Source organism: Aquarana catesbeiana, linkage group LG08 (genome assembly GCF_042186555.1).
Source record: "Aquarana catesbeiana isolate 2022-GZ linkage group LG08, ASM4218655v1, whole genome shotgun sequence".
Lineage (NCBI taxonomy): Eukaryota > Metazoa > Chordata > Amphibia > Anura > Ranidae > Aquarana > Aquarana catesbeiana.
Genome location: NC_133331.1, coordinates 284,454,457 through 284,477,187, shown reverse-complemented (window position 1 = coordinate 284,477,187; position 22,731 = coordinate 284,454,457). Strand labels below are relative to the sequence as shown.

The 22,731-nt window shown below is 44.4% G+C and overlaps 1 protein-coding gene across 1 annotated transcript; it reads left to right on the top strand.

The window, feature by feature from the left end:
* Positions 1-39: 39 nt before the first annotated feature.
* Positions 40-16,995, top strand: LOC141106763 (uncharacterized). Its single transcript, XM_073597690.1, has 11 exons — positions 40-208; positions 913-990; positions 1,119-1,289; positions 1,376-1,499; positions 1,616-1,713; positions 1,814-1,970; positions 3,405-4,285; positions 11,970-12,069; positions 12,186-12,463; positions 13,673-13,814; positions 15,323-16,995. Exons 2-11 carry the CDS (start codon positions 913-915, stop codon positions 16,534-16,536), a joined length of 3,243 nt encoding a protein of 1,080 aa, XP_073453791.1. The 5' UTR covers positions 40-208; the 3' UTR covers positions 16,537-16,995.
* The last annotated feature ends 5,736 nt before the right edge of the window (positions 16,996-22,731 follow it).

Sequence of the window (22,731 nt, the reverse complement as noted above, 5' to 3'; positions counted from 1 at the left end):
TCAGGTGATGACTAATTACATGAGATGATATGAGCTGAGAGAAAACCTCTGGTGGACACTCTGGTGGACACTGGAACTGCAGCCTATAGACCTGGGTGCCAGCGTGCCACCACAGGAAGTGATGTAACATACAGACAGGAACTTCCGGGTGAAAGGTGAGTTAGGAGGAAGTAGAAAGGAGACATTGCTGGAACTGGCAGCAGAGGAGGTATTAAGATATTATTTTAAATTTACACCCCGTATACTCCAACTGTCCATCCAGAGCCTCTGGTTTATAGACCGGATACATCCTAAATATAGAGACATTTATCCAACTGTCCATCCAGAGCCTCTGGTTTATAGACCAGATACATCCTAAATATAGAACCATTTATCCAACTGTCCATCCAGAGCCTCTGGTTTATAGACCAGATACATCCTAAATATAGAACCATTTATCCAACTGTCCATCCAGAGCCTCTGGTTTATAGACCAGATACATCCTAAATATAGAACCATTTATCCAACTGTCCATCCAGAGCCTCTGGTTTATAGACCTGATACATCCTGAATATAGAACCATTTATCCAACTGTCCACCCAGAGCCTCTGGTTTATAGACCTGATACATCCTAAATATAGAACCATTTATACATTTGTCTGTCCAGTGTAGTGTGGAAGGCAAGGAGATATTTGCCAGGGAATGTAGTGTTAATGAGTGGGGAAGTGCCAGAACCCATAGTGTGGAGGAATGTAGGGCTAAAACAGTACAGATACTCCATTCTGATAGTGTGAACATAAGCCCAGTCCAGTTATGCGAATACTGATGGACATTGTCCATAATTAAAGGACTGTCCCATAGCATTCGGTAACGCTTGACAATTGTGAATCTGTCTAGAGTACTTTATTACATCATATAACTTTTTCAATGCAGATGAACAAAGAACAGAAACACATGACTGAGAGGATATTAGACCTCACTGTGGAGATCATCTACCTGCTGACCGGAGAGGTGAGGAGGATTATGGGAGGATCACATATCATCACTCTTATCTATGTGCTTACACATCAGACCTAACTGGTCAGGACAGGAAGATTCTAGGAAGTCTGTAGTCATTATTGTTTTATGTCCTTACACAGGATTATAAAGTAGTGAACAAAACATCTGGTGATCCATTATCACCCAACAGCCGTCTTCACGGGACATCACCCATCACAGTGCCTCCACCTCACTGCCTGACAACAGAGGTAACCAGTGCCAAGAAGATTCTAGAAGTCACCAACAAGATCATTGATCTGCTGACAGGAGAGGTGAGCGGTGCCGGGAATTCTGGGACATTATCCAGTAACAGACAAGGGATATATCTGGATGGTGACTGTATCATTGTGTGTGTCAGGTTCCTATAAGGTGTCAGGATGTCACTGTCTATTTCTCCATGGAGGAGTGGGAGTATTTAGAAGGACACAAGGATCTCTACAAGGACGTCATGATGGAGAATCAGCCGCCCCTCACATCACCGGGTAAGAGGAGACTTTATTGTAAAGGAGAGAGAAGTACAGAGAGTCCACCTAGATCCCCCATCATCTGATAGACAAATAGAAACAATGTATACAGTCAGTGTGTGTGTTTCCTACAGATGGATCCAGTAATGGGAACCCACCAGAGAGATGTCCCCGTCCTCTGTATTCACGGGATTCCACACAGGAAGATCACACCATCCCTCACCATCATCAGGTAGGTGGGAGTGAATATCAAGAATATAGAACTGATTCTAAACTGTATGAGGTTGCATCCTTGTGTGTAGTCTAGTCTATTTTTTAGTTTACTTTTTCAGTTTTATCATTTTCGGGTGCAGATGGAAAACCAGATATATATGAAAGTTGAGGTCAAAGAGGAAGAGGCATGCGCAGGTGATGATAAAGAGTCCATGGATGAGGTTGGGATGATTATTAAATGTAAACAGGAGGAATCGTTTTTCCATAGCAGCACAGGTTAGTAAAAAAAAAAAACATGAATTTTTAACAAAATCTCCCTTAGCTGTAATGCCGTAATAATATTTTCAAATGATGCTGTCATCGAGAAGATGGGTCATTCTCCTGTTGGGCTTATTTGCTGCAATGTGCCTCTTCTCCTTGAACACTTCCCACAAAAATACCACAAAGGTTAGACATTTGAACTCCGGCAAACAATAAAAACAACTCACTACAACATATTACTACCACCCATATCAAAGCACATTCTTTTAAAGTGGGCTGCAGACTTTCTGATCACCCCTTGTAAGCTAGAAACTGTTAATCCTTTGATTTTACTTCTGTAAGTATAAAGTATGGGATCTGACCAAAAGAATTATTAGACCTTCACATGATTATTAAAAAAGGAAGAGAGTTTAAAATAGTAGACCAGCAAAGATGGAAACCTAGTTTAATTAGTTTAATTAGCTTATATTTTAAGTGATCCTAAGTACAAAGGTCTGGTCCATTGTCAAAAGAAAAATGGTAGTATGGATTAAGAAATTTCTATTTGAGTATATATAGATGTTGCCTTATATATCTCTTTACAATATGTCTATACATTCACCAAATTTAAAGGAAAAAACCTATCCCACTGTACACCATGTGAAAGGTCCATCTCCAATCCTCAATATAACGTCATGTTCCCAACAAATGAGGAGGAGATACTGTACACCAGTGTGTATTTTTAATGTAGTATGATGTAGTACACCTGTATGAATGAGACCTAACTGCTAACAGCAGCATCATCGTTGTGCCATTACTTCCATCGAATGTTCCTGAAAAATGAGGAGGAGATACTGTACACCATAAGAAAGGTCCATCTCTATTCCTCAATATAATGTCATGTTCCCAACAAATGAGGAGGAGATACTGTACACCATATGAAAAGTCCATCTCCATTCCTAAATATAACATCATGTTCCCTACAAATGAGGAGGAGATACTGTACACCATATGAAAGGTCCATCTCCATTCCTCAATATAACGTCATGTTCCCAACAAATGAGGAGGAGATACTGTACACCATATGAAAGGTCCATCTCCATTCCTCAATATAACATCATGTTTCCAACAAAGGAGGAGATACTGTACACCATATGAAAGGTCCATCTCCGTTCCTTAAAATAACATCATGTTCCTAGCAAATGAGGTGGAAATGCTTGACACCATATAAAAGGTCCATCTCCATTCCTAAGTATAACGTCATGTTCCCAACAAATGAAGTGGAGATACTGTACACCATATGGAAGGTCTGTTTCCATGTATTTGTTATCTGGTTTGTATTAATGTTTTGTTGGTAAAGTTTCACCCAGTTCCCTGCCAGAGTGCTGTGAAACTGTTGGCTGTTAGAGCTACATACATGAGTTCTTAATTACTGACACCTTTAACATTTATTTAATTGCTTTCGAACAGATGGATGCCATGTCAGGAATACCTCGGAGAGACATCCTATATCATCTGCAGATTGGAACTCAAAAGATGATGGAATAAGACCGACTTCACCAGAAGTAAATCCCAATGCACAAAATATCTCCAGACCTTACCATTCGTCTACATCAATGGATGTCTCTAATCTTGATGGATCTTCTAATCAATCACAAACTATTCCTTCAGACATCCGGTTTTGTTCTCACAGTGCAGAAACATCTACAGATCCATCTAATTCCGGGGAGTCCTCTTTGAGCCATGAAGGGGTTCACACAAACGAGAATCCCTTCTCATGTTTGGGGTGTGGGGCTTCTTATAAAACAAGATCTGAACTTGTTGTACATCTCAGATCTCACACTAGGGTGACCTTTTCATGTTCAGAGTGCGGGAAATCTTTCACTGAGAAAAGAGAACTTCGTACACACCAGAAAACTCACAAAAGTGAGAATCCCTATACCTCTTCAGAGTTTGGAAAATATTTCCCTGAGAAAAGTGTACTTCTATCACATCAAGGAATTCACACAGGCGTACGTCCATTTTGGTGCTCAGAATGTGGGAAATGTTTTACTCTGAGAGGGAGCCTTATTAGACACCAAAAGAGTCACAAAGGCGAGTGGCCTTTCTCTTGTTCAGAGTGCGGGAAGCGTTTTACCGTGAAAGCCAAACTACTTGCTCATGAGAGAAAGCACACTGGTGAGCGTCCCTTTTCATGTTCAGTGTGCGGGAAAAGTTTCACATGGAAAGACAGCCTTCATCGACACCAGAGAAGTCACATAAGCAAGCATCCTTTTCCATGTTCAGCTTGTGGGAAATGTTTTACACGTAAAGAATATCTAATTAGACATCAGAGTACACACGACACTATGTCCTGAGTGCTAAGAGCTGTGGATCAAGTTGCTATGTAGGCAAAGAAGAAAAAGGGGCATGTAATAATCCTGGACTAGTGCAGTTGGCAATTCATATTTGGAAGATGCAGCACAGAAATCATTATAAAGCACGTAGACAGCGCTCAATAGTCTGGATATACCATATTTAGGAAAATGTCAATTGTGTATGAATGGTGCACTTGTTCTGAATATTACAAGTAGTGTTTTTTACCTAATACATAACTTTTCATACATGGGTTTTAAACAAAAAGCTACCCTGAGGAAGTCACGTGTCAAGTGACGCAACGCGTCGGACGGGGCCAGTGATATCACTTCCGGTGTCTCCGGAAGTCGGCGAGGAGGCGATCAGTCGAATATTTTACCCTGTTTACATGCTGTTTTACAAGCAATTTTATTGTGAGTGCATACTTTAATTTAATTAAAGAGGCTTATACTGTACTTTAGCAATATTGCGCTATGAGCTCTTCCTTGTATATTTGAGGAAGCGAGAGGAGTAGATCCAGGTAAACCCAGGAGAGGGGGATCTCTGGTGGAATATATTGAGCCAGTTGGAACTGAACAGAATCTGAAGATCATACATACACTATTTTACCAAAGGTATTGGGACACCTGCCTTTACACGCACATAAACTTTAATGGCATCCCAGTCTTAAGCCCCGTACACACGATCAGAAAATCGTACGAAAAATACAGATTTCGGAGCGATCGTATGGTAATCTGATCGTTAGTACAGAGCTTTTGAGATCCGATCAGGAAAGTTCATCAGATATCATTTGATCTGACATGGAAAAGAAGAAAGGTAACAGTGCTCTCTGCAGGGACAACTCAATCCATACACCAGGTCCACTCACAGGTGCCGAGGCTCGATGTGTCCCAACACACTCCAATGCAACAGTAATAAGGAGAGCCGGCAAAACTGTAATCCTTGAAGTGTCGTTTATTGGTACAACAGCGTGACAATAAAACAATAAGGCTGACGCGTTTCGGCAATAGCCTTAGTCGTAGCTAAGGCTATTGCCGAAACGCGTCAGCTTTATTGTTTTAGTGTCACTCTGTTGTACCAATAAACGACACTTCAAGGATTACAGTTTTGCCGGCTCTCCTTATTACTATCATTTGATCTGACACGCACAAAAAAAAAATTTAGTACGATACTAGATCAGACGATTTTTGTTTATTCAGTACAGTAGTTGTTCAAAAATGCAATACAAATACACTACAACACATGACATCACGTCCAAATTTTTATTCTGTCGTACGAGAATTTTCGTGACTTTAGTAAACTCTTCAGATTCGATCTGAGATTAGCATGAGAAAAAATCGGACGATCATTTTTCTGATAATCTCATTGTTTGTATCAGGCATTAGTCCGTAGGGTTCAATATTGTGTTGGCCCACCCTTTGCAGCTATAACAACTTCAACTCTTCTGGGAAGGCTGTCCACAAGGTTTAGGGTGTGTCTATGAGAATGTTTGACCATTTTTCCAGAAGCGCATTTGTGAGGTCAGGCACTGATGTTGGACGAGAAGGCCTGGCTGTCAGTCTCCTCTCTAATTCATTCCAAAGGTGTTCTATCGGGTTGAGGTCAGGACTTTGTGCAGGCCAGTCAAGTTCCTCCACCCCAAACTCGCTCATCCATGTCTTTATGGACCTTGCTTTGTGCACTGGTGTGCAGTCATGTTGGAACAGGAAGGAGTCATCCCCAAACTGTTCCCACAAAGTTGGGAGCATGAAATTGTCCAAAATGTTTCGGTATGTTGACGCCTTAAGAGTTCACTTCACTGGAACTAAGGGGCCAAGCCGAACCTATGAAAAACGACCCCACACCATAATCCCCCCTTCACCAAATGATTTGGACCAGTGCACAAAGCAAGGTCCATAAAAACATGGATGAGCGAGTTTGGGGTGAGGGAACTTGACTGGCCTGACCTCAACCCGATAGAACACCTTTGGGATGAATTAGAGTGAAGACTGCAAGCCAGGCCTTCTCGTCCACATCAGTGCCTGACCTCACAAATGCACTTCTGGAAGAATGGTCAAACATTCCCATAGACACATTCCTAAACCTTATGGACAGCCTTCCCAGAAGAGTTGAAGCTGTTCTAGCTGCAAAGGGTGGGCCAACTCAATATTGAACCTTACGGACTAAGACTGGGCTGCCATTAAAGGTTGTGTCGTGTGTGTAAAGGCAGGCATCCCAATAATTTTGTTAATATAGTGTATTTCTTGAAGACTTCAGTGATGAGATCTGTCTGCTACAATTTCTGCCTCTCTTCCCGCCCACTTTAAGGTGTCCCCATCTCACATTTTTGCAGTCTCCATAATCTTAAACCATATTTTTGGTTAGGGGATCATCAATAAGGTGATACACTGTACATACCTTATTCCTTCCTCTTTTGGCCTTTGGCACTCTCCTCAGCTATCCGACACTCCAGTTTGGAAAAGGGCCCTCAGTGTCCTGCTGTATAATGCAGAACCAGCACTCCAGCATGGTCAAGGATGTCCTCTTAAGAATGTCAGTTTGGACGAAACTAGTTGGGACAAAGTCTCAGTGCTGATGTCACGCCAGTGTCCAGCATAGTCATGGATGACTTCAATGACTTCAGGGAGCTGTGACCCATCAGGCAGTGAACAGAAAAGGCTTCGTGGATCGGTTGCACAATGAGGAGGAAGCCTCAGGGAGCGAGTATTAAGGCAGATGTATCGCCTTATTCATCTTTCCCTAGAAAAGACAAACAAGTAACCTTGCAGAGAAAATACCAGTGATAACAATACAGAGGCAAAGACGGGTACATTTTATAGAGAGACTACAAAAATCAGTACACATTACAATCTAGTACAATATCACCAGCTCAAATAAGCTGAGAAGCATTTACTGATTGTTATTGGTCCTGATGTCCAGAATGTGGCAGGAGAGGGAGATCCAGATGGTAGATCTGGGGTAACACCATTACCATTGCTGCTCATCCTTGGTTTCAGTGCTCCTATTTAGTGATGGTGTGTGGGTCCTCCTGGGTCTATGGGCAGAAGCTCTCCCAAACTGACAGCCAGGTTCTGGTACCACTGTTCACATTTCTATATTTCTGACATGGACTCCCACGATTTCTCACCTCGGCATCTCCTGGCTAGTGGATAGCCGAGTGAAAGATCTGGGTAGGGTATCTGACTTACTTTCGAAGCTGCAGTACGTTTTTCTCTTCTTCTTTGTTCTTGGCAACTGCAGAAACAGCACAAGGTGTTCAATTCATCACTTGTTCTGCTTGGTCCACTGCTGTACTAGATCCCTTCATTACCTGGCATCCCAGGCAGTAGATGAAATGTCATGGGTATCACAGCATGCACCATAGGGTGCTGTGAAGTAACTGAAGATAGGACTTTTTATCTGAGCACTCAGGTCTGAGCAGACTGTGTCGGTTCCTGAGGTAATTTCTCCTCTAAGATCTGAGTAGGTTGTGTGATCTTCTAAAGTAATCTCCCTCCCCTGAGGTCTAAGCAGGCTGTTTGATCTCCTGAGGTAATCTCTCCTCCTGAGGTCTGAGCAGGCTGTGAGATTTCTTGAGGTAATCTCTCCTCTGAGGTCTGAGCAAGATGTGTGATTTCCTGAGGTAATCTCTCCTTTGAGGTCTATGCAGGCTGTGTGATTTCCTGAGGTAAGTTTTTTCCCCTGAGGTCTGAGCAGTCTGTGTGATTTCCTGAAGTAATCTCTCCTCTGAGATCTGAGCAAGTTGTGTGATTTCCTGAGGTAACCCTCCCCCCCTCCCCCAAATCTGAGCAGGCTGTGAGATATCCTTAGGTAATCTCTCCCCTAAGGCCTGAGCAGGTTCTGTGGTCTCCTGAGGTAATCTTTCCCCCATGAGGTTTGAGCAGGATATGTGATTTTCTGAGGTATTCTCTCCTCTGAGATCTGAGCAGGCAATGTGATTACCTGAGGTAATCTTTCCCCCTAAGGCCTGAGCAGGCTGTGTGATCTCCTGAGGTAATATCTCCTCTGAGGTCTGAACAGGTTGTGTGATCTCCTGAGGTAATATCTCCTCTGAGGTCTGAGCAGGTTGTGTGATCTCCTGAGGTAATATCTCCTCTGAAGTCTGAACACGTTGTGTGATCTCCTGAGGTTAAAGAGGAAGTAAACCCTGATGGGTTTTACTTCCTCTTTGTTTCCCTGCAAAGGTAAAGCATAATGAGCTACTATGCATCGCATAGTAGCCCATTATGTGTCACTTACCTGAAACCGAAGCCTGCGATGTCAGCGTTGTCCCCTCTTCCACGAAGCGTCCATCTTCCTTCCGGTATCGCGGATCCGGCGCTGTGATTGGCCGGAGCCGCGATGATGTCACTCCCGCGCATGCGCACGGGAGCCGCCAGTCACGGCACGATCTCCTTTAGAAACGGCGAGCGTGCTGTTTGTAAAGGTTTCTAAAGTGCGCCTGCACCGTTGTCTACGGCGCATGCGCCGTACACATCGGCGCCGTCTCATTTGTAAATATCTCCTAAACCGTGGAGGTTTGGGAGATATTTCGAGCACCTACAGGTAAGCCTTAATCTAGCATGAATCTATCCACAGCCGCGGCGGCAACCCACTATTCATGTGTCTGGGCCCTTTCGGGTCACCGGGCATATGAATTACAGTGGCTCAAATAGGCTTCAAAATAGGGTGGGCCCGGGACGCAGAGCTTGCATCTGGAGCCCACCCAGGTGTGTTGCAACAGAGAACGAAAATTCGCTGTTGCAACACTGATCCTCCTCCTGGCCAATCGGGAAGCAGGTATGAAACCTGTTTCCCGATTGGCCAAAACGTCAGGCCATCCTATTGGACTCCTAGAGCTCGGAGGAGCAGAGAGGAGACACCGCAGAAGCTGCTCCAGGAGAGGACACCGGAGCAGCTTACCCCCGAGTCCGCCACGCTGGAAGGGGGCCACATCTGACCGCTGCTCTCACATCCAAGGTAAGGACAGTGGGTGGTGGTGGGGGTGTGTGTGTTAATGCTGCGCAGTGTGGTGGGGGGGTAGGTGTCAGTTGTGCTAGTGCTGCTCCTCAGGCAGCCGGTGGGGGGGTGTTTGCCGCCCCACTGGGGCCAAACACAGGTAAGGGGTGAATCTTCCTTAGCTCAGCAACGGTAGGCAGAGGAGAGGAGCAGTATATGGCTCAAAATTACCTAAAATAGATGAATAGCAGAATGAAGAAATATAGACAGACAGATAATTATATTAATAATGTTCAAAATATATGGGAAGACGGTGTCATGTCACACACAGGTATATGGGGATATGGATCTGTTGCTTAAAAAAGATCAAATGATTGTTTTTCATATATATTTTCATTCATTTATTGATTCAGTTTTAATTGCTTTCTAATATTTGTTTTTAATATAATACGCACAACATCAAGGGAGAAGGCGACAGAAGAGAGGAGAAATGAAATGGAGTATAACATAGGATGCAGTTTTTAAATCACAACTAGGTGGCGATCTAGTGTGAGTGGATCGCACAGACAGGAAGTGATGTAAGGCATAGACAGGAAGTGATGTAGACGTATAAACAGGAAGTTCCGGGTGAAAGGTGAGTCGAGAGGAAGTAGAGAGGAGACATTGCTGGAACTGGCAGTAGAGGAGGTAATAAGATATTATTTTATATATATATATTCAGTAACCCCCCCCGTCATGTCCGTCCTCTTCCTCCATATTCACTAAAGTGGGGTACAGACTATAAGAAATTCTGATGAACGATCATCCAATTTTCTTTGTTGTTTCGTAGCAAGTCAGAATCAAGGAAGGAAATAGTGTATGAAAATTCTCATAGAACAAAGGCTTTTTTTTTGTTGTTTATTGTTTCTGATAATGCGCGGTCTTTCTTTTCTGATTTTTCTCGTACGAAAACGGTAAACATTACAATTAAATCGTTTGTTCTGTTCGGAGTTTAGAAGTTTGTCCGTTCGGAAAGTCGGAATCGGCTGTCGAAAGTTGTGTACACACCATCAGAAAATCGTACAATCGTTCCTGGAATGAAAATTCCCCCCCCCCCCCCAATTTTCTTATAGTGTGTATGAGCCTTTAGAAGTAAGAGGCGATCTCTTTGAAGAAGATCTATCATTGTCATATTTTACAGTTCTGTTCCCAATTGGAGCCATGTTTCTAGATGCTTTCTAACCATAGTTATGAGGTTTGACCTGCCCCCTCTCCTCCTGCTGTGGCCGATTTGACAACAGCCTTGAAGAAGACGGCTGATTCATAGGTGTATCTTGTCTCGGCTGTAAACACTTTCTTGAAACGAGCAACGGCAAATGGAATGCAGAGCCTGACACGCCCCCCTCACGCTGCATTCCTCTTGCAGGTGCTTGTTTCAGGAAAGTCCTCACAGCTGAACACGGTGTCCCCATTGGAAGACTTCCCTCTATTCCTGCTCCAGTGACAATGCAACTTTTACTATTTTATCTCACTTTAAGTCCTGGCTACAGTAGTCACCAGGACAAATGGAGATGATAAATCTCCCCAGCTGGGACATCAAAAGCAGAAAAAAAAAAAAAAAACTGATAGGGGTGATGGTCCTTTTCTACTGCATCCAAAACGAAAACATTTGGATCTAAACACAGACCAAAACGAATACCGTATATACTCGAGTATAAGCCGAGTTTTTCAACACATTTTTTTGTGCTGAAAATGCCTCCCTCGGCTTATACTCGAGTCAAGCACTTTTCTGCAGCAGAGAATGACATTTTCCGAACCAAAGTTGGGGCCCGTATCTCGGGGCCACTTGGTGCTGGGAACCCCACTACGACATATCCAAAGCTGGGGTTCCTAGCACCAAGTGGCCCCGAGATACGGGGCCCCAATTTCGGTTCGGAAAATGTCATTCTCTGCTGCAGAAAAGTGCTTGACATTTTCCAAACCGAATTTGGGGCCCCGTATCTCGGGGCCACTTGGTGCTAGGAACCCCAGCTTTGGATATGTTGTAGTGCTAGTTCCACTGGGTTTGCACACTAAATTTGGGGTTCCTAACACCAAGTGGCCCCAAGATACGGGGCCCCAAATTCGGTCAACTGTGTCCATCTGCAGCAATGTCATTTCAGGACCCTTTGGGTCCAGAGACCCCAAATTTTGGCTGCAGCTAGGGGGCATCTAGTAACCCTTAACTACTGAGTTTGAAGTTCGGGGGACCTATGGCTTCAAATGGGCGCAGTGAGGCTGCAAATGGGCATCGTTGACCCTATTTTCCACTTACAGTAGCTGCGCATTTCTCACCCTAGGCTTATACTCGAGTCAATAAGTTTTCCCAGTTTTTTTGTGGTAAAATTAGGTGCCTCGGCTTATATTCGGGTCGGCTTATACTCACGTATATACAGTAGATTTGAAAGATTCTGGGTAGCTTGTTGTGACTGTAACTTTCTCTGTTTACACAAAATTATAGATAGACAAATTAACAGATGATGCATTAACACCCAGCATCCGTCTTCACAGGACATCACCCATCACAGTGCCTCCACCTCACTGCCTGACAACAGAGGTAACCAGTGCCAAGAAGATTCTAGAAGTCACCAACAAGATCATTAAGCTGCTGACAGGAGAGGTGAGCGGTGCCGGGAATTCTGGGACATTATCCAGTAACAGACAAGGGATGTGTCTGGATGGTGACTGTATCATTGTGTGTGTCAGGTTCCTATAAGGTGTCAGGATGTCACTGTCTATTTCTCCATAGAAAAGTATTTAGAAGGATACAAGGATCTCTACAAGGACGTTGTGATGGAGAATCAGCCGCCCCTCACATCACCGGGTAAGAGGAGACTTTATTGTAAAGAAGAGAGCAGTACGGAGGGTCCACCTAGATCCCCCATCATCTGATAAACACATAGAAACAATGTATTCAGTCAGTGTGTGTGTTTCCTACAGATGGATCCAGTAATGGGAACCCACCAGAGAGATGTCCCCGTCCTCTGTATTCCCAGGATTCCACACAGGAAGATCATACCATCTCATGTAAAGTTAAAGAAGAGATAAAAAAGGAGGAAGATGAGGTTGATGTGATGGAGGAGTTTTCAAAAGGACACAGAGATCCCTCCAAGGATGTCAAGAGGGAGCCATTCGGTGACACAAACCCACCAGAGAGATGTCCTCTGTATTTGCGGGATTCCAAAAAGAATGACCACACCATTTGCCACCATGATCAGGTAAATGAAAAGGACCATAAGGATATACTTGCTCTTTGTTCCTCCTCTTCCCCCTGTGCTCCATGTAGACAGCAGATAATTGTTCATTATTCTACCCGTTGGCCCCTGAATATGTCTCTAGGCCAGGAACAGGGCTGTTCTGGAGTATGGTAAAGGTTTGGGGGAGTATTTTGCGTGTTGATCTCATGTATTTATTTTCACCTAAGTGGAGGGCTCCTTAAAATATATTGATTGAAAATAGTCTTCTACTTTCAGCAAGAAGCATATAGTTCTTTTGATGGCTATGAGAGAAGGATTGAGTGTATATGTGTGCATATTTGTGTATGTATGTGTGTGTGTGTGTGTGTATATATATATATATATATATATATATATATATATATATATATATATATATATATATATATATATAATATTTTGTGACCGGCTGTGTGGTGTCATGGTGTAATAAGGGTTTGGTGGCACCCAAGGTTCTCACCAATGGTGCAGGTTGAGGTGCTCCAGGATGTGTGTCTTACTAGGAGAAAACTGAGCTTTCAGCTTTCTCTGGGACTGGCAAATCCTGTTGGGTCATGGAGGCTTTGTAGAGTATTGGGTGAGATGAAGCCTCCAACCTGGGTTCATGTTTTTATGGTGACCAACACTTGCTTATTGTGCAGTTGTGCACAGGTCTTATGATATGGAAGCTGACTGAGGGTCAGGGCTCCACTTTCCCAAGGAGACCATTGGGTTGCCAGGGAACAGAAGTTACACGAAGATATTGGATATGTTTGTCTGTCTGCACTGGCCAGGCTGACACCTGGCGCTAGAGTTGATGCCGGAGTAGCATGTGAACACCGTAGTGTTCTGGAATAAATGTTCTAATAGGCTAAGATCCAGTGTACGACACTAGCTAAAAAAACATTTTAGCGCTAGACCCAGGGGAAATCTTCATCACACTTCTTTCTACAATGCCCATCAAGGGTGCAGTGCTCATTGTTTAGAACACAAAAAATAAAAACCCCAGTGGTGATTAAATACCGCCAAAAGAAAGCACTATTTGTGTGCAAGAAAAAAAAAGAATGTTAGTTTGGGTACAGCGTTGCATGACTGCGCAATTGCCAGTTAAACTAGCACAATGCTGAAAAGCAAAAAATGACCTGTCATGAATGGGGTAAAACCTTCCGGGGGTCAAGTGGTTAATTGTATCCTACCATCTTTGGGGTTTAGAGTGAAGAACTGAAAATCATCAAAGTTGAGATTAAAGAGGAAGAAGAAGAGACGTTGGTGAGTGGAGATCAGCAGTCTATGGAGGAGGGGGAGATGATTATGGAAATTAAACGGGAGGAATCTTCTGTACATATGGACACAAGTAAGTCATAAACTTCATATTTTCATTTTTACTTTTTTTATTTTTTTGTACATATGATAAATGTACATTTTAGGCCTGAAGATTAGTTAAAACCCCCAAACATATATTTTAATATAGTAATGGTAGTTGAAAATTGTTATATCACGTGATATTAATGTAACTGTTTCTCAAATATTTTCAAGAAAAATACACTAAAATAATTTTAGTGCACACAAATTCAATATAATACCCATTTTTTGTAACATACTGTATAAAGGATGAGGTTGCATCAAGTAAATAGATGACCAAAAATGGTCAAGACTTAAAATACGTTCATTTTTCCCGTGGGAATGGATTTTTGGCACATCTAGCGCTAAATGTACTGTATGTAATGGCAAGGGGTGTGCTGGAGAGTCTATTGATGTAGACTGCTGCAGCATCTGTTGTCGTGGGAGATCTATTGTTGCTGGTGGGTCATTTTCTTCTGGGAGGGATGTATGGTTGAGGGACAGGTCAACTGTTTATGGCTCCTTGAGGTTCCTATAAAAAGGTGGAGGTGAAGATACTGTACACCATATGGAAGGTCCATCTCTATACCTCAATATAATGTCACGTTCCCAACAAATGAGGAGGAGATACTGTACATCATATGAAAGGTCCACCTCCATTCCTCAATATAATGTCATGTTTCCAACAAATGAGGAGATACTGTACACCATATGAAAGGTCCATCTCCATTCCTCAATATAATGTCATGTTTCCAACAAATGAGGAGATACTGTACACCATATGAAAGGTCCATCTTCATTCCTCAATATAACGTCATGTTCCCAACAAATGAGGAGGAGATACTGTACATCATATGAAAGGTCCACCTCCATTCCTCAATATAATGTCATGTTTCCAACAAATGAGGAGATACTGTACACCATATGAAAGGTCCATCTCCATTCCTCAATATAATGTCATGTTTCCAACAAATGAGGAGATACTGTACACCATATGAAAGGTCCATCTCCATTCCTCAATATAATGTCATGTTTCCAACAAATGAGGAGGAAATACTGTACACCATATAAAAGGTCCATGTCCATTGACCCTTTATCTGTTTTGTATTAATATTTTTGTGTTAAGCCCCTTTCAGACGAACAATTAGATCAGGTCTGCCTCTCAGTTTTTTTCAGGTGGACCTGATTGGATGGTCCATGCATGCCTATGGACAGGCGGGTGTAAACAGACTTTGGATTGGAAGGTAGTCCATTTACACCCGGCCGCCCATAAAGCAGACAGGGCTGAAACTGAAAACTGAACGGACACAGATTTGTCCTCTGCCCGATCTGCTCCGATCAGAAGGAGATCTGTCAGTGGATTTGCTGATTGGAACGAAATCCACCTCATCTGAAAGGGGCCTTAAAGTTGCACCCAATTCCATGCCAGAGTTCTGTGAAACTGTTGGCTGTTAGAACAACATACATGATTTCTTAATTACTGACACCTTCAACATTTAATTAAAAATTGCTTTTCAACAGATGGACGCCATGTCAGGAATTCCTCGGAGAGACATCCTATATCATCTGCAGATTGGAACTCAAAAGATGACGGAATAAGACCGACTTCACCAGAAGTAAATCACAATGCACAAAATATCTCCAGACCTTACCATTCGTCTACATCAATGGATGTCTCTAATCTTGAGGGATCTTCTGATCAATCACAAACTATTCCTTCAGATGTCCAGCTTAGTTCTCACAGTGCAGAAACATCTACAGATCCATCTAATCCCGGGGAGTCCTCTTTGACCCCTGAAATGGTTCATGAAAGTGAGAATCCAGTCTCATGTTTTGGGTGCGGGGCATTTTTAAAAACAAGATCTGAACTTTTTGTACATCTCAGGTCTCACACCAGCGTGACCTTTTCATGTTCAGAGTGCGGGAAATCTTTCACTGAGAAAAGAGAACTTCTTATACACCAGAAAACTCACAAAAGTGAGAATCCTTATCCGTGTTCAGAGTGCGGGAAATCTTTCACTGAGAAAAGACAACTTCTTAAGCACCAGAAAACTCACAAAAGTGAGAATTCTTATCCATGTTCAGAGTGCGGGAAATGTTTCCCTGAGGAAAAAAGACTTCTATCCCACCAGAGAACGCACACGGGTGATCGTCCTTATTCATGCTCAGAGTGCGGGAAATGTTTCACTGAGAAAAGCAAACTTCTACCACATCTAAGAACTCACACGGGTGAGCGTCCATTTTCGTGCTCAGAGTGTGGGAAATGTTTCACTCAGCAAGGGGGCCTTATTAGACACCAAAGAAGGCACAAAAGCGAGTTGCGTTTCTCTTGTTCAGAGTGCGGGAAATTTTTCCTTGAGAAAGCACAGCTGGTTGGACATCAGAGAAGTCACACGGGCGAGCGCCCTTTTTCTTGTCAAGACTGCGGGAAGGGTTTTACTCAGAAAGCCAACCTTCTTGCACACCAGAGGATTCACACTGGGGAGCGCCCTTTCGCGTGTTCAGAGTGCGGGAAGTGTTTCACTGAGAAAGGCGCACTTCTTGTACACCAACGGAGACACACGGGCGAACGTCCTTTTTCGTGTTCAGAGTGCGGGAAATCTTTTCTGGAGAAAGGAAGCCTTCTTAAGCATCAGAAGACTCAAAATGAGGAGGGCCCTTTTCTATGTTCTGAGTGCGGGAAAAGTTTCACATATAAAGGAAATCTAATTAGACATCAGAGTACACACACCTGAGGACATGTTGACACATATATGGCTGCGATTAGCAGTTTGATCTGTTTAGACAACTGTCCATGGACATAGATTCCACCATCCCCTTCTCCACAGCCTCAGATGAATGAATTCAAAGTGCTCAAAGACTTCCTGTTCCTTCACAAACTGAAGCATAGTAAACTGTGTATGTTTACAGTGATGAATGAACACAGGAGCAATTGGTACCAATCACTCTCTGTTCTTTCAGGAAGGGAAGGGGCTGGTAAATAGGACATATACAGTATGACCTGTAAATGGTTAGTGTGCCGCTCAGGTTCAGTAGAAGGGGGGGTATACAAACCAGTGCGTCCGCGACTGCTGCTCAGAGTGCCTGCATGGGTTGAAGCCTGTCCTGGCTCCTGCAATAGCTCAAGAGAAGACGGGTGACCCCTGAATGCCGCACATCCATGGTGTCCTACAGAAATGAGTGGAGTGGCAACCTCAGCCTGGACACTAACCATGCCACGCTCCTAACGTGTTTCGCCCAACCCTCCGGAGCTTAGTCATGGGGATCTTGGTGTCATAGAGAGCCCCATGACTAAACTCCAGGGGCAGAGCGAAACGCGTTGGGGCATGGCCTAGTCGGAGTCCAGACTGAGGTTGCTACTCCACTCATTTCTGTAAGACGCTATGAATGTGCGGCATTCAGGGGTCACTCTTCTTCCCTCGAGATAGGACTTATATACCAGCCTCCGCCTTCCATCCATAAATGATCTCCCTGTGTGCCCTTAGCTGAAAGGCAGGAGGGAGAGGAAAGGAGGGAAGCGGGTAGTGCTGCAAGGGAAAGGGTACACAGTAGGTGAAAGGAGGCCCACAGAGGGGCCCGAACAGCAGGGGGTGGGGCTGATCAGAGTGGTGGAAGGGGGGCGCAGATACTTAGAACCAATCCCCCTGCAGCACAGCTGGAGGGAAGGAGAGGAGTAGAAGCCGGCAGCGCTGCAGGGGGAGCTACAAGAAGATCAGTGTCGGCAATAAGGCAGTACAGCCAGCCCTCCTACTTGGCAGGTGCCTGGAACCCCCTTTAGAAGTAATGGGGCCTGGGACCAGTACAGAAGGGCTGGCTGTGCTACCTTATCAACAGCCCTGATCCTGCAATTTATTGGAGATGTTGCAAAAGGTAGTTAGGGGTGTAGTTTGATAGTCATAGGCCTCAAGGGATTAAATTACAGTAAAATGATCCCTAAACCCAACAGCAATGGCTTGGCCCCACAGTCAGCTCACAGGCACCTCCATAACACTAAACTGTGGAAATACGTAGACAACCTGACAATATTTAGGCAACACACTGGCAACTTTCACAGAAAGCTGGCTTTTCATTGGTCTAGCTCAGTGTTTCTCAACTCCAGTCCTCAAGGTGCCCCAACAGGTCATGTTTTGAGGATTTCCCTCAGATGAAACAGCTGTGGTAATTACCAAGGCAGTAAAACTGATAAAATCACCTGAAAACATGACCTGTTGAGGCGCCTTGAGGACTGGAGTTGAGAAACACTGGTCTAGCCAAATCATTATTAAAACATTTATAACATTTGTACTTCAATTATACAAGATTTCAGTGAAGATTTGTCTTGTATATTAATCACTTCTGATTGTCTAAAATAAACCAGAAAGTTCTAGACTTTACAATGTTCTGTTTTGAGTAACTTTTTTCTAAAAACGACCATAATGTGCTCAGTTCATTGAAAGTCATCTTTAATATTTTTCAACGTGTGTTAATGGGATGAAGTGTCCAGAAGGTGCATTTCTACGTGTCAAATAATATTCTAAGCATACATGAAGATGCTACGAATGCCACATAGAATATTATCATTGGTGTCCATGGTGAGAATGTTCCTTACATTGGTGTCAGTGGGAAGAATGTCCCTTACGTTGGCATCATTGAGAACGATATTCCTTATATTTGTGCCAGTGCGAAGAACACTTCTTTCTCTGGCACTCAGAGAAATGGTCTTTGACCGAATCTGCAAAAAAACATTTTTTGGAGAACTAAGGTAAGAGAAAACATGGTTTGCATGGTGAAAAAGAGCAACCAGACGACAACACAATGTAGGTGGTTGAACAAAAGCTGTCGGAGAGTACAGTGTAGGCTGTGGAGGGAGAGATATATCAGAAAAAAAATGGATGGTGGAGGAGAGCTGTTGGAGAATGTAGTGTGGATGGTGGAGAAGAGCTGTCGGAGAATGTAGTGTGGATGGTGGAGGAGAGCTGTCGGAGAATGTAGTGTGGATGGTGGAGGAGATCTGTCGGAGAATGTAGTGTGGATGGTGGGAGGAGAGCTGTCGGAGAATGTAGTGTGGATAGTGGAGGAGAGCTGTCGGAGAATGTAGTGTGGATGGTGGAGGAAAGCTGTCGGAGAATGTATTGTGGATGGTGGAGGAGATCTGTCGGAGAATGTAGTGTGGATGGTGGAGAACTGTTGGAGAATGTAGTGTGGATGGTGGAGGAGAGCTAGATGGTGGAGAACTGTCGGAGAATGTAGTGTGGATGGTGGAGAGCTGTCGGAGAATGTAGTGTGGATGGAGGAGGAGAGCTGTCGGAGAATGTAGTGTGGACGGTGGAGGAGAGCTGTCGGAGAATGTAGTGTGGGCGGTGGAGAGCTCTCAGAGAATGTAGTGTGGATGGTGGAGGAGAGCTGTCGGAGAATGTAGTGTGGATGGTGGAGGAGAGCTGTCGGAGAATGTAGTGTGGATGGTGGAGGAGAGCTGTCTGAGAATTTAGTGTGGATGGTGGGAGGAGAGCTGTCGGAGAATGTAGTGTGGATGGCGGAGAAGAGCTGTCGGAGAATGTAGTGTGGATGGTGGGGAGAAAGTTGTTGGAGAATGTAGTGTGGATGGTGGAGGAGAGCTGTCGGAGAAGCTCTGCGCCCACCACCCCAAAGCATCTTGCCCCCATGTTGATGGGGACAAGGGCCTCCTCCCGACAACCCAGTCCAGTTTAACAAGGGGGCCCCCAGATCCCGCACCCCCATGTGAATGACTATGGGGTACATTGTACCCCTACCCATTTACCTGGAAAAAAGTATTGTAGTGTTAAAAAATACAGTAGACAGTTTTTGACAAGTCTTTTATTAAAAATCTTCTTTCTCCGTTCTTCCTCCATCTTCTCCCGCTTCTTCATTCTCCAGTCTGCTCCTTCTCCCGCTGCTTCTTCCGCTTTTCTTTGTCCGGTGTTCTTCTTCCTCTGTTGCCACTCCCACCGCCGACCCTCCTCCGATGCTGCGTCCCACTGATCTGTCGGCTCCGATGTCCTGCATTTCTTAAATAACGATGGGGGCATGGCAATCGGATTACGTCATCCGGAGGCCGTGCCCCCTTGTGACGTCATGGACCCATCATGCCCCGTGCTGTGACGTCATAAGGGGCGGGGTCACCGGATGACATCACCTGGTGAGCCCGCCCCATGCCTATATAAGTCGTTGTGCACCGCGCACAGGGCATTACAGCGGGAGAGAGCATCGAGTCAACATCGGAAGAGAAGACGGAGAAGACCTGGCAAGAGCAAGCAAAAGAGCGGGCAAAAGAGCAGAAGAACCCGGCAGAAGGCACCGGACAGCGGGAGAAGAACCGGAGAGAGCGCAGAGAAGAGAGTGGAGAAGTCAGAAGAGACCCCCGGAGCTGCCTAATAAATTACTTTTAAAACCTGTGTAGTGTGTTTTAATTTTGACACTTTTTTTTCAGGTGAATGGGTAGGGGTACGATGTACTCAATACTCATTCACATAGGGGGAGCGGATCTGGGGGCCCCCTTGTTAAAGGGGTCTTCCAGATTCCGATAAGCCCCCTGCCTGCAAACCCTGACAACCACTGGGCAAGTGTTGTCGGGAAGAGGCCCTTGTCCCCATTAACATAGGGGCAAGGTGCTTTGGGGTGGGGGGCGCAGAGCCCCCCCTGCCCCAAAGCACCCATCCCCCATGTTGAGGGCATGCGGCCTGGTATGGTTGGGGGGGGGGGCGCTCGCTCGTCCCCTCCCTTTCCTGACCTGCCGGGCTGCATGCTTGGATAAGGGTCTAGTATGGGTTTTGGGGGGACAGCCATGCCATTTTTTTTTTAATCCATACTAGACCCAAGAGCCTGGTATGGACCTGGGGGGGGGATCCCATGCCATTTTTTTCTCTCGATTTTTTTTTTTTAGCCGGCAATTATTTTTTTTTTTACATTGAGCGGGAAGCCCGCTGACAACTGATGACTCATCGGTTGTTAAGGACGTGGCGGCCGGCTTCCTGGCCCCCTCCTTAGCAACTGGCTATATACAAAAACGTGGCAAGCACCGCAAAAAGAACTGCAGAAACGCTCAAAAGCAACATGTATAGATGTGAATCGAGCCTTACGTCGTAACCTCACCTACTGTGAGTGGAACTGTCTGGAACAGTTCTGTCACAGAGAATATCAGCCACAAGTAAAATAATATAATTTATTTAAAAATAAGTGAATAACATAAACACATCTCCAATATACCAAAACTGTAAATCTAACCAGAGAACCAAACAAATAGTGACACACAATGAACAACTGCCCAAACCAAGTATACAGAGAAAACCTGATAAGCGCAGCGTAGTGGTAAAAGACCCAGGGTCGTACACGGGAGATCAAGCAGAGGGAGCTGGGAGATAGACAGGACAGGGAGAGGAAAAAAGAAAAGGGGGCAAGAGGAGGCCTCCTAAAAAAGATGGTCCGCTCAAGAACAAACTGTTGTGAACCTGAAAAAACTTTATTGTGTCAATTTACTAAATAGAAACATAATCCACTAACCATGTATATTTAAAAAATAGGGCAAAGAAAGTCCTATTGTGTGCTGGTGGCCACCACAGACATTACACATACATCAAAATTTCATGCACTCCCACTCATCAAATTAATGTCACTGAAGACCCGGGTCTGTACAATTTTCATGGGATTCCAGAGCAAGGAGATGGCTTCATGAATAATAGACATTCGGTCCTTCTAGGATAAAGTGCAAGTGCTGGTGAAAAACAAGGGTCCCATACAGATGTGAGCCAATAGCTGATTGGGCATATATGTGTGTCAACCGACAAGGAGAAAAGGGGGGAAGAGCGTCCTGATTGATTAGTGAACGACTGCAACTCCAAGGGGGGGAGGAGGAGGAATGGTGGAGAAGGAGCAGCCTCACATGTATAGCATTGAAGATAGACGGAGGATAGCCATAGATAAAGTGCCTCCTATATGTAAGGGTACATTTTTAGCTCACCGTCTGACGTCTTCAGTAAAGTCAAGGGCTGCTGATGACCGCACTCATGTGGGTAAAAGACACGTTCATGCGGCATATAAGTTTATTGTAGACGTGGGCTGTTACTTCCAGGTATCCTCCAGCAAGATGTGCGGTGAGTCACAAGGTTCAAACATACTGACATTTCATACCTAGTAGATTAAGCAATCATAGGGAACCCTCAGAGTCAATGTTCACCACAAAGGCTCCGTCTGATGTCCAAGATCAGGTTGAGACAGTTAAAATGTTCACATCCAATTTCGGGAATATCCTTGTTGATGTGTGAAAGTCTGTGTGCCACCTGCACATAAGTCAGATGCTGAGCGCTTTCGCTTGTTTCCAAGCTTCCTCAGAGCTCTGAGGAAGCTTGGAAACAAGCGAAAGCGCTCAGCATCTGACTTATGTGCAGGTGTGCAGGTCTGAAGACGTCAGACGGTGAGCTAAAAATGTACCCTTACATATAGGAGGCACTTTATCTATGGCTATCCTCCGTCTATCTTCAATGCTATACATGTGAGGCTGCTCCTTCTCCACCATTCCTCCTCCTCCCCCCCTTGGAGTTGCAGTCGTTCACTAATCAATCAGGACGCTCTTCCCCCCTTTTCTCCTTGTCGGTTGACACACATATATGCCCAATCAGCTATTGGCTCACATCTGTATGGGACCCTTGTTTTTCACCAGCACTTGCACTTTATCCTAGAAGGACCGAATGTCTATTATTCATGAAGCCATCTCCTTGCTCTGGAATCCCATGAAAATTGTACAGACCCGGGTCTTCAGTGACATTAATTTGATGAGTGGGAGTGCATGAAATTTTGATGTATGTGTAATGTCTGTGGTGGCCACCAGCACACAATAGGACTTTCTTTGCCCTATTTTTTAAATATACATGGTTAGTGGATTATGTTTCTATTTAGTAAATTGACACAATAAAGTTTTTTCAGGTTCACAACAGTTT